The sequence below is a fragment of the Seriola dumerili genome, unplaced genomic scaffold (assembly GCF_002260705.1).
Source record: "Seriola dumerili isolate Sdu_G_001 unplaced genomic scaffold, Sdu_1.0 BDQW01000219.1, whole genome shotgun sequence".
NCBI classification, from domain to species: Eukaryota; Metazoa; Chordata; class Actinopteri; order Carangiformes; family Carangidae; genus Seriola; species Seriola dumerili.
This window is the reverse complement of record NW_019174474.1, coordinates 559949-572666: the sequence shown is the minus strand read 5'-3', so window position 1 is coordinate 572666 and position 12718 is coordinate 559949. Positions and strand designations below refer to the sequence as shown.

General features: G+C 37.5%; 1 protein-coding gene across 1 annotated transcript; it reads left to right on the top strand.

Moving 5' to 3' along the window:
* The first annotated feature begins 151 nt into the window (after positions 1-151).
* On the top strand, positions 152-11927 carry arih1 (ariadne RBR E3 ubiquitin protein ligase 1). The gene is made up of 14 exons (XM_022754745.1): positions 152-653; positions 5738-5805; positions 5927-6074; positions 7729-7821; positions 7905-7960; positions 8820-8886; positions 9058-9164; positions 9290-9332; positions 9456-9527; positions 9668-9798; positions 10036-10093; positions 10624-10884; positions 11154-11266; positions 11359-11927. The coding sequence occupies exons 1-14, from the start codon at positions 366-368 to the stop codon at positions 11441-11443; spliced, it is 1590 nt and encodes a 529-aa protein (XP_022610466.1). The 5' UTR covers positions 152-365; the 3' UTR covers positions 11444-11927.
* Positions 11928-12718: the final 791 nt, after the last annotated feature.

Here is a 12718-nt window from a genome sequence, read left to right as displayed (position 1 = left end):
AAGCGTTGGCCTTGCTTAACACTTTAGCTACGCGTGTTTAAATCGATCGTATAACAATAATATTATTAATTATTTATGTGTTTTTTTTAAATGTTTGAAATATATCTAGTTGAAAAGAAAAGTTTGTCATACAAATATTTTTTTTTTTACATTTTCTTGTACAGTCCATCTGACGTAAGACCGTCGTAAGTTGGTGACGCTGTCTCTCTTTGTTGGCTTAGCAGCGGCGACGTTTTGTTGTTATTTTCGCTGCAGCTGAAAAACAGGCTCGGATAATTTTGGTTTTCGTATTGTTCCACAATCAACGTTTTTACACTCTGTAGACCTTTAGGTGTGCTTGTCACAAGTTGATAACCACCCTAGGAATGGACTCAGACGAGGGTTATAACTATGAATACGACGACGAAGAGGAGGAATGTAGCGAGGACAGCGCCGAAGAGGAGCCCGAGGACGACACCCTGGAGCTCGGAGAGGTGGAGTTGGTCGATCCCGTGGTGGCCGGTGGGGAGCGAGACGAGTGCGGCGAGACTGGTGGAGGTGGCCACGGTCCCGGTGAGGAAGAGGAGGAGGACTACCGCTTCGAGGTTTTGACTGCCGAGCAGATCCTCCAGCATATGGTGGAGTGTATCAGGGAGGTCAACGAGGTCATCCAGGTAGGTATTTTGGTATGTCAGCGTTAGGAAAGACCGGGGTCCAGGCTTGGGTGAAGCATAAACAGGCCATGGACGTTAGCTTAGCCGTTAGCCTGGTAGGAGTAGTTTACTTGCTGGAAGTTAGCAGTTTCACAAGAGTGAAAAGATTTACACAATACAAAAAAATCTTTATTATCAATCTAGCCATATTATGTGCGTGTAGTGTTTGAAACGAAGATATTTAGGAACTTTAAATTTGTACGTGAAAGTAACAATCTCTATACAAATTCTCTTCCAGGAAGTAGCCTAATCCCTATTGAGAAGTTGGCAGTACGTTTGCTAAGCTAATGTTAGCTTGCAAGTTAGCTAGCTTGCTAACTAGCCAACTGTAACCGTTAAACTAGCGCCTTACTGGAAAAACACCTTACTGGAAAAACATAACGTACTTGGTTCTAAAATTAGTTAACTGCCAACTCCCACTAGACGATAGTCGGAGTGCGTTAACTAAGCAATTTCAACTTAACGTTACGAAATTTGTAAAATAACAAGACCGTTAACGCTGTTTTAATGTTGGACGAAAGGCTTGGTCATCGAGTTGGATAGCAAGTTACATGCTAGGTTATTGGCGTTAACGGTAACAAGCTAATTAATCATGATTTCTAAAAAGTTTGGATGTATCATACGAAGACGTTATAATCTGTCAACGGTTAAAGATTTAATATGGGGAAACTCGTTGGAGCCCTTCGGCTTAGCGTTACTTGGGCCTCCATTTCCTTTCACTTAGCTTCTCTTGGGTACATAATAAAATGGAAAGTGCTCTCAATAGACTTGTCAGTATTCACGTTTTTAAGCAATAATGATGCATTTTATACATAAACATGTTTTTGGTGGTCATCATTTCACTATAAATAAACCCAAAAAAACTAAAATAGGTGAAATATGCATACCGTGGAAACAGTATAGCCGCATGGCAGTTGTTTCTACAGCAGAAACAACTGACATGGTGATTCTTATATAAATAGTATTTAGGTCTAGCTACTTAATTTCAATGTTTTTGCAAAACTTACAAATAACTTTTTGAAAGTAAACACAAATATCTGTTTGCTGAAGTAAAGTTTTCAATGTCGAGTCTGTGCTACTATCACATAGTTAACAGATAGTTAACTTCACTTGAATATACATTTCTTGTATCTAGGCTTTACTGCCTTCACATATCAAGAGAGACTGGTTTTGCCTAGTCTCTGAAGACAATTTAGGGTAAAGTTACTAGTTGCTGATTTTTTTCATCTGTAGAGACTTTGTAGACTGTCAAAGATTGCACATCAAATCTCAGAAAAACAGAACAGGCAAAGCATAAACATTGTCCACAGATACACTGAGAGGTATTTTAAATATTTTGTCCAAATATTAAGAACATTATCAATATAACTTAGTACAGTTAAACACCACCACAAAATACAGCTTATGTCGGAAATGAGTATAAAATTGAATCTGCACCTCTCTAAAACATTGTGAAAGAAAACTGAACCATATACCCTTTATTTTAGGTAGGGTTTACTGCAGGGCTGCTATTAGATTGCATGAGTTTTAGCTAGGTGTTCCTAATAAACAGGCAACCTGGTATATTGTCATATTTTGACTTGTCATACGTTATTGATACATTGGGACCAATGTCACGATTTTGTTCTCCATGAGTGTATTCTGATTTAAATTTCATATGTTTATATTCAAGAACCACCAACCACATTGTTTGTTTGTTTGTTTGATATTTGGATAACAGGTATGAATATCTCATAAACATTTGCATTACAGAAGTCACTGCATAGTGCTTTGAACGAGTAGTATATGATTCACAACTGCATTTTGAGAAATTATTTGATAATTTCCCCTTCAATTGCACAATTAGATATAGCAGTGTAGTATAACAGAATGTCTTGTATTGTGATACACTCATTATCACCAACATTTAATTAGTATTTTAATAGTATGGTGTATGGACAGGTCATAGTATGGACAGGTCCATGGAAAAATTTCCCTATCTAATATTTTGATAGCTTAGAGCAACCCCAGTTTTTTCTGAGAGAGTGCAACCATGGCACTGTACTATTGTGTACTCTACTACTGCAGCATCATTCTCATTCTGAAATGGAATGTAAAAATACTTATTGTCATGCATATTTAGAATACACTATACAAAATATGTTTGCACTGCACATCTTTCAAGTTGAAATGCATCATCATACCCAGATATTCTGGGGAGACCCCTGAACCTGAATACCTGTAACCATAGTGACACTTGGTACACATCAATGTAGTGACTTTGGTAGCCAGAGAAAGTGAATTTTCTTTTTTATCACATTAAATGTTCATACAGCAAAAAGTGAAAATTAATTTGTCAGACAAATGACCAGTACCAACAGCAGCTTTCTGTGTTTTTATTAGAAGGATTCATTTGTTAGTAGAGTGGAAGTAGATTTATTTATGTGGAACAGCTTTTGAAAAGTTGGTTGATAAATGTTTCATATTTCACTATACTGCTTCTACAAACAAGCAGCATTGAATCACAATGCAAAACAAAATTTTGTCACATGTTCAGAAATTCTGCTGCTGGAGAGTAGTCTTTAGTCTTTTTGCCACAAAAAACTGATGTAATGTTTCCCCTGACTGATGATATAATTGTTTCTGTAAGTACACACACACACACACAGAGGTTTGTACACGTTATATATGTGTATGACAGCATAAACTTAAAATGATATTAAAATTCAACACAAACTCAAGTTGTTTTTTTCCCTTCCAGATTGATACCTTTTTTTCTCTGTATGTTAAGAAAGTGGAATCTTATAGCTTAGTCCGGGTGACCTGCATTTTTTTTGTCCTGATGAAAAATTTTCAATTCCTACAAACACCAATTACAAGAACTCGTCATTTGTATGAGACTTTGCATTCCACCTCACTTTTAGGCCTTTTCCACTATACGTTACTGGCTCAACTCGACTCTACTTGCCTGATTTTCTTTTAGGCAAAAGATGTGGATAGTACCTGGCATCTGTTACTTTTTTATGGTATCATCTCTGCAGAGGTTCTAAGTAAGAGGCAACACCAATAGTGACTTGAAAACACTGCAGACTACTGATTGGTCAGAGAGAACAATCACTACTCCATCATCATTGTATGCGCTGGGACATTCTGAAGAAACCTGCCTCTTTTAGAATAGCCATGTGACTGTATACCGCTTACTGTAGCCTGTTACATTTGTTAGTTATTGTACCATACCTTTTGTATGGCAACCATGCCATGGTCAATTGGAGAGGTGCAGATATTTCTCTATTCGGTATCCCTTGGATGTCCTCCATTGTTCATGTATGTGTCGCGTTGAAGATGAGGTCACGATAGCTTTGTGTGTCGTCGCTATAGTAACCGCATTGAAGGGTTACTATCTGCAGTGGAAATAGAAGTACCTGGTATCAAATGCGAGTAGAATTGAGTCGGTACCATGCGGTGAAGAAATGCTTTTTGTATAACTTAACTGCAAGGCGGCATCAGTTGTGGCAAATCGTAACCTGGAGCAGGTTTTCTCTCCATTTGAACAGAGAACAGTGGCTCGAGTTAATGTTGAGAGCACCAGCTCCACTCTGCTCACATCCTCACACACTGGTCAAGTTAAGAGTTTAGTGTAGAATACAGTATTATTGTTGCTCCTGGAGCACAGAACTGATGGGAGCAACATATGTCTGTTATATATCTGTGCATTACTTTATGGATTTATAGAATTTATGCCAAGGTGCACTTAAGCTATTTTTGCAGCTCTTGGTGGCTAAGCACCTTACTAAGACACTTAATGTTGGGTTTCCCTTTTGATTTCTAAACCATCTGTTTATCAATCAGGAGAGAGTAGTTTTGTACATATGAGATGGCCAATAATTGTTGTGCAGTGTAGTAAATAGCACACAAATCCAGCAACTTCACTTTAAAATGTGCTACTGGCTAGCTGATTTTTTTCCATTAATAACCAGCTGACTCCAGCTGTTGGTAGTAACTTCATTAATTCAACAGCATTGTGCATTCACTGCCTTCATTAGTGACATTGCTCTCATTTGTTACCGAGCTGGCTTCATGAATGTAGCCAATCGAGACTGCTGAGAAGTGCTACTAGGTTGAAAAACAGAATACAGAGAATACATTTATATTTCCTATAATTATTTGCTAATTTCAGGTGAAGAAGCGAGAAGAATGTGCATAAGTAATGCATTAAATTACTTAAATTCATTAAATTTCTTGCACTGAAAAAAACCTTACGTACAGTGTAATGACACTGTGTTTGTGACATTTTCCATATTTGCCATATCATCACTGATATTTCAGTGCTGTACAGTATGGTCTGCTTCTGTACCATCAACAGTGTAGGATCCATGTTGGAAATAAAAATGCCCAATCAGATGGAAATTTGCACAGAGATCTTAGATTAAGCCAGAGATAGGATTGATGGGAAAATGATGTGATCGAACTTTTCCATTAAATGTTTTTTGTGGACAGGGTTTGATTTGGTTTTGTTGTCCTTTCAAACTGAATTCTGGATTGTCTGACCTTATTCAATTAGGCTGACTACACTTAAAACTGAGTTTGATGTCTACAGACAAAGTAAAAATGTAAAACTATCATCTGGAATGTTCTGTGGCATTAGTTGCCTACTCTTAAGCAAATACTGTGAACAGAAAAAATGAAACTCCACCCTGCAGTGATCAGATATGTTTGTTCAAACTGACTAACATACATGAGTGGACAATGAATGGTAATGTAAGTGAGAACTATTGAATCTACAACAATTTTTGGTGATTTCCATGACTTAATTCCATTTCAGTTAGTACCATTCTGGTCTAATACTGGGCCTAATTTATATTAAAAAAGCCTTCCTTACATCTTTCTGTTGTCATACAAAACACTTTAACTTGTAAAAGAAACAGGATTGTGGAAATACCAATTAATGAGCTTTTCATGTCAGTAATAGCCTGAATTGTAGGTCGTTATAGTGAAGATTGAAAATTGGCAATAGTTGAATGTAAAAATCAGGTTTATTTCTGACCAACCATTTCTCATTCCTCTAGAATCCTGCAACAATAACACGCATCCTTCTCAGTCACTTCAACTGGGATAAAGAAAAGCTTATGGAAAGGTAACAATCTTTACATCCTTTATTTGCTGCCTTTTGCCACCAGGGTGAGCTAATGTCCTCATGCTTTTTTTTTTTTTAACACTGATGTATTTATCTATTTATTTTTGTCTCAAATTTGCAGGTATTTTGATGGTAATCTGGACAAGCTTTTCTCTGAGTGTCATGTCATTAACCCCAGTAAGAAGCCTCGGATCCGTCCTCCAATCAACACTAGATCATCGGCACAGGACATGCCATGTCAGATCTGCTATCTGAACTTCCCCAACTCTGTGAGTCCCATAATGACACCAGCATTGTGTTGCATGAGCTGATCATGTGTTCAGGTGTAAGTTGTGGATTTTTTTAAAGCTGTGTGTTTGATAGCACAATGGAGATTTAAGGCACATTTGAACTTGTATAATGCAATTGGTCCCCTAACTGAAGCATTGTCACAGTGACGTTTTAACCCTGTGTGGTTCATAATGCGTAATCTCAGACTCTTTCTCCAGACCTTGTTAACAGCCTTGCCTGCTACAGTAGTCACTGAAAAATATTATTAGCAGACCAACTTGACATCACAAAATGTGATCACATTATATATTATGATGGACTAGGATTAATGTTTTCTCATACCTGCTATAACTAGATATCAAATCAGTGAATGCAACTCATTGTCACTAATTAAACTCAGTATTCACTACCATTGATTAGATTCTTCATCAGTACAGTGATATGATTTTAGTTTTCAGGCTAAAAGTGATATAATGATTTTAACTTGGGATATGAGCTGGTACTTGGTGCCCTGTAATCAGACATCTGCCAACCAGCTGCTGGATTTCTTAGTTAGGGTTAGGATAGAAAACTGTCAAGGCATGCCAGGTGATAAAAATGCTTAAACAGTAAAATGTCCCAATTTTTAATAAAGATTACTAATACAAAGAACCGAGGGGAAAACTGTTTTTGAAGTGTTACATAATTGTTGGAAAGCTGAATGCTTCTATGTCTCTCTTACTTGGACGTATCAGAAAGAAAACAAGCAAGCAAAAACTGCAGCAGCTGTTCAGTAGCAGTGCTATATGATTTCAATTGGAAAAAGAAAATGATTGTTTTGCAGAATTGGTAAAATGTGTATATCTTCAGGACCCAGCCCTTCTCTACGAAGTGCCACTCACTGCCATTCACTTGTATTCAAAAATGAAACAAAACAGTTCATGCAAAATTCAAATCAAGGCGTAGATCTATGTGGATGTGGCCTAAAGAGGTGCTCATTGTGCATTATTACATGAAGTACAGTACTGTATGGACAGACTGGTGGAAGAAGTATAATTGTTTGAGAGCCATTCTGCTGTCAAGCAGTGTTTCTATTAACACCTGCAGGCCATTGCCATGTTGTAAGAACATATTTTAACATTGGAGTAGACCAGGTTGATCCATTCATGTCAGTCATGTTTTGAAGGATATGGTTACCTTAGACAACACAGTGCTCCATGTGGTAGTGAAAGAGGTCATCTAGGAACAATATTTAAAAAACTGGGTATCAACAGAAGAAATAAATCTCTACATATTCCTCTAAATTAAAGGCACACTGCAGAGCATACAGTTGTATTTCCATAATACAGTCTACGTTCTCAAGAAAGGTTTAATTCATGGAGAAGGAGGTTTAGTGTTTTATATATTAAGTTGTCAGAAACAAAGTTTCAAAATCCAGACTATTTAAATGTACAATATTTGTATGTTGGCATTTGTAGCACTCAAAATTATCCATCAGTTATTTTAATCAGTTTGTTAGAACAAATTTTTTTTGTCAAAACTGGGTATTTTCTCTAAGAATGGCATCACTCTGAATCCCTTGACTAGCCTGGTTACCGAAAGTGCATATGCTTACAAGCATGTGATGCCTTTTTTGTTTTATTTGAAGTCAAATTCGATGCTTCTCTCCTACAGTACTTTACAGGCCTGGAGTGTGGACACAAGTTCTGCATGCAGTGCTGGGGAGATTACCTGACCACCAAAATCATAGAAGAAGGAATGGGACAGGTACCCACTAAGATTTACTGCTGAGTGTTAGTATTTTAATAGCTGTCTTACTAATGGTTTTTTGTCTTCTGTGTTCTTCTTAGACCATTTCTTGTCCTGCTCATAGTTGTGACATTTTGGTTGATGACAACACAGTCATGTGAGTATCTGTTTGTGCTTAAATTTGTTAAGTAGATGTGACTGACCCAGCAGGGAACTAAAACGACTCCTTGTTTTTAATTTGTTTTTGTTTTTTTGAGAAATGATTATGCAGAGACAGACACAGTTCAACCAACTACTTGTGAAGGAACATCTGCATCTGTGTTAATTTTGCTATTTTGCTGAAACGTCTTCAAAACATAATGAAGCCCTTCCACTACCAATTTGGTTATACATGATATTGTAAAAAAACACAAGCATAATTATTTATCACAAATGAACCAGAAGAAAATTAAGATCATTATCTCATGCTGTCCTTTATATTAGTTTTTTGTGCATTTAACAGGAATGGAATTTGTAAATCATAAGAAATTTTACCTGACATTTCTTTGTCAGTAGCCCACTACTTAGTGCAAAGAAATATACCTCCATATTGGAAGCATGGACACTAATCTCTTGTACCAGCTTTTAAGCTGTCAGTAATTGTCTTAACCTACATTCTGATGTCACCAGCTAACAAGAGACCTAACAGTGTTTTCACTGATCAGTTTAGGGTGCAACATGCACAGAACCATGTTCCCCATGTCAGTATTTAAATTCATAAAATGTTACTTAGTCACCTGTACTAAATGTGTTAGTTTTGTAATAACATGAATTGTGTTGAGCAAATAAATGAGAATTCTGACTGTAATGTTAACCCAAGAAAAAGTGAAAAATTGTTTGACTATTTTTTTTTTTTTGTTGTTGTTTTTATTGTATTTGGATGGTATGCACTAAGTATGAAAGGAAGGTAGCTTTTACCAAAGTCATCCATTTTATGTAATGAAGGCTAATAATAAATGATTTGACTTTTCCTATAGGCGCCTCATAACAGATTCAAAAGTGAAGTTGAAGTACCAGCATTTAATTACTAATAGTTTTGTAGAGGTAAGCTTTGAGTTTTTTTTCTCTATTGAAATGGACTGTAAAATCTTGATTTATTATGTTGAGCTGTTGAGGTTATCCATATGCACTGCTTGGAAAAACACGGACCTTCTTTGTACTTTAGCATCCATTAAACTATTAGTTGATATGTTCCCTCTCATTACTGCTTTTAAGTGCAATCGACTGTTAAAGTGGTGCCCCGCACCAGACTGCCATCATGTTGTGAAAGTCCAGTACCCAGATGCCAAGCCAGTGAGGTGCAAGTGTGGCCGCCAGTTCTGGTAAGAGAGCTTGTTCAAAAAAGTGGTGTATTAGACTATTGTGAACTGACAGTGATGGCCCTTGAATGTAGACTGAAAGTTTAACAGTAATTGTGAAACATGACCTGTTATGCCTGTTGTTGCAGCTTCAACTGTGGAGAGAATTGGCATGATCCTGTCAAGTGTAAGGTAAGTCAATGAAGAATATTCTACCATTTTATTAAGCTATTTCTTTTTATCTTGAATGAAATTCTGTTAACATCAGCAAAGTTAACATGATTATTTCTTATTCTTATTTTAATGCTTTTATAGTGGCTGAGAAAATGGATTAAGAAATGTGATGATGACAGTGAAACTTCAAACTGGATTGCAGCAAATACTAAGGTATGTAATCAACCTGGTTTTTATAAAAAAAAAAAAAAAAAAAAAGGTAAAGTGAAATTTTAATGAGATTTTTTTGTTGTTGTAAAACACTACACCTTGAGCAGAGACTTAATAAAATCATTAACCCCCTCTCCTGACAGGAGTGTCCAAAATGCCATGTGACCATTGAGAAAGATGGTGGCTGCAATCACATGGTGTGTCGGAACCAGAACTGCAAAGCTGAGTTCTGCTGGGTTTGCCTTGGTCCATGGGAACCTCATGGCTCAGCCTGGTAAGAACTAATGACTTATAAATGATTTTTGCCATGTTGCAGTATACTTCCAGGTAGGTTTTTATTGATAGTGGTGTATTCACTTCAATTAAAAACTTGAACCATAAATATGTGGAAAATATATGATCTTAGGAGAAGTATATCCTGTGAGAGAGCATGAAAACAGAATATTGTCTAACAGTATTGATGTATGTTATTGTATTCTGGAACATATTGTTAATGGTTGTAATGTTTCAGGTACAACTGCAATCGCTACAATGAAGATGATGCCAAGGCAGCCAGAGATGCCCAAGAGGTAATAAATGATACTCCTATTGATACATTTTGCATACTGTTTTACTTTGCCTGATTTGCCACATAATGGGGTGTAATCAGTGTGCAACATTCAGCCATATTTGCAACAGGTATAACTGCCATTCATAAACAGTCGGTAGCACCCCCACCTATTGTTTCTATCTTGCTGCACTGGGCGAAACATGTATATTCAGACAAAAAAAATCCTCTATAAAAGGCAACAAAAATGTGTACTCAAATATATAAGAATATAATCCACTTCAACTAATCAAGCACTTCTTTGTGTACAAAGAGTATCCACAAACATTGGTAATGATACAGGGGAAGCTACTGCGTGGGCCTGATAATAATGGTCCACTATGTCTTTGACAGACATGGTTAATTGTTGCATACTGAAGAATAGTGTCTTGCCTGAAACTCCTGCGTAATCCAATTTAGATCATTCTTTATACATTGCTGATTATCCAGCGGTCAAGTAAAAATTGAGTTGAGCATGCTTGAATTAAAGCCAGTTCCATGGTATGTGTGCAGCGCTCCAGGGCAGCCTTGCAGAGGTACCTGTTCTACTGCAACCGCTACATGAACCACATGCAGAGCCTGCGCTTTGAGCACAAGCTCTATGCTCAGGTTAAGCAAAAGATGGAGGAAATGCAGCAGCACAACATGTCCTGGATTGAGGTGCAGTTTCTGAAGAAGGCTGTGGATGTGCTATGCCAGTGCCGCTCCACACTCATGTTCACTTACGTCTTTGCCTTCTACCTCAAGAAGAACAACCAGTCCATTATTTTTGAGGTAAGATTAAAAGGGAAATTGTTGGATTAACTGTTATAATTGTGAGCAGATGGTGCATGACATAAATAACTGTAAACTTAAGTGGGATTGCTGCTTCTGCACAAGCTGAATTGAAGGAAACTGGCCAACATTTCCTGTAGTCTGAGCTGGGCCTTAGACAGGACGTTCTAAAGTTTAGAACACTTTGTAATGGACAACTGACATTTCTGTTCTTTTAATCTATGCTTTGACAAAGAATAATATTGTTTATCAATTTTTTGGTACACCAGAACAACCAGGCAGACCTGGAAAATGCCACTGAGGTGCTGTCTGGCTACCTAGAGCGGGACATCTCCCAGGATTCCTTGCAGGATATCAAGCAGAAAGTACAAGATAAGTACAGGTAAGTGAAGGAAGAATCATAATCACTGTCTGTCACTGTTAAGTTTGTGTGTTCTTGGTCTCTAAATAAATAAATCTTTCTTGTGTCCGTAGATACTGTGAGAGCAGGCGAAGAGTGCTGCTACAGCACGTGCATGAAGGCTATGAGAAGGACCTGTGGGAGTACATCGAGGATTGAGGACACGTCCCAATGCAACGGACTCTTGAGTATCTTGACAAACTAGAGCGCTGATGCAATTTAACAGGGCAGCACGGGCCTTCTGCCGCCTCTCCTTTGGCAAACCAACCACTTTTGCATCATTTTCCCGGATTTGTTTAACAAAATCTTAAAAGTAAATTATATTTAAATAAAAGGTAGAGTAATAAAAAGAAAGTGTACTACAGTATTGTTAGCAACAGAGTGGAGTCTTGAGAAAGCAGAAAATCCATCTTAAACAAATACATCCTTTTGGCTTGTATTGTAACACCTCCCCTGAACTATCTTATTTTCCTGTTTTTTGCTTGTGAATCTTTTCTGTTTTGATTTTGACTTTTGTTTTCCCATTAGTGTGAAAATGTTTTCAACACAGCTTTAATTGTCCTGGCCATGTCTGCAATATGTGGTGAGATCCTTGTCTGGGTGGCTGAATGTTGATAGGCTGATTGCAAAGGGGCAAAGACATTTCAGGGGGAGGGGGGGCGGGGTGGGGTGGGAGAAAAAAAAACATCAAAAGAACAAAATAGCAAGTCTGTATTTTTCAATTTGTAAATAGTCCATATGCATGGAAGTTAAAGAGCAAGAGTGGCACGTGTTTGCATAATTTTGAAATTTTGAAATATTTATTCTTTACCAATATTGAAAAAGGTGTACTTTTGCCATGTAGGTTGAGTCTGTTTACTCCCTCCATCATGTGTGGGGGGTTGGAGGTCTTTGGCAATAAGGCATTCGCCCTATCATCCTCAGTCTCTTCAGAGCAGTGCACAAGTTACACCTTATCAGTAAATTTAAATGGGAACTGATAGAAAGGATTTCTCTTAGTTGCCAAGTGATCAGATAAAGGACTCGGTGAAAGTGCACGGCTGAGTTGGAAAACCAAGAGCAGAAAAAGTTTTACAGTCAAGGAAAGGAAAGGTTGAATGCACAGGCCCCGTGTCCCTCTATTCTAACCTTTTGCTGTACCCTCTTAGTTGTTTTTAGAGGTGTTTAACATTTAAGAACATTACTAATAATTTGCAAGAGCCAAACTGAGTGACATTCACTCTTTTTTTTTTTTTTTTTTTTTTTTTTTTTTCTCCTCTTTCCCGACGTGGCTTGAGGTCGCCCTCTTAAAGCTCAGCTTGCACCTTGGGGATTGAATGAGGGTAATAGAATGTACTGACAGCACAGCTTTGTAGTGCTGCTAATTGGGCTGGATCACTGTCAAACAGGGTCAGGCATTTGCATCACTCTTGCAGGGAATACTTGGATGGCATG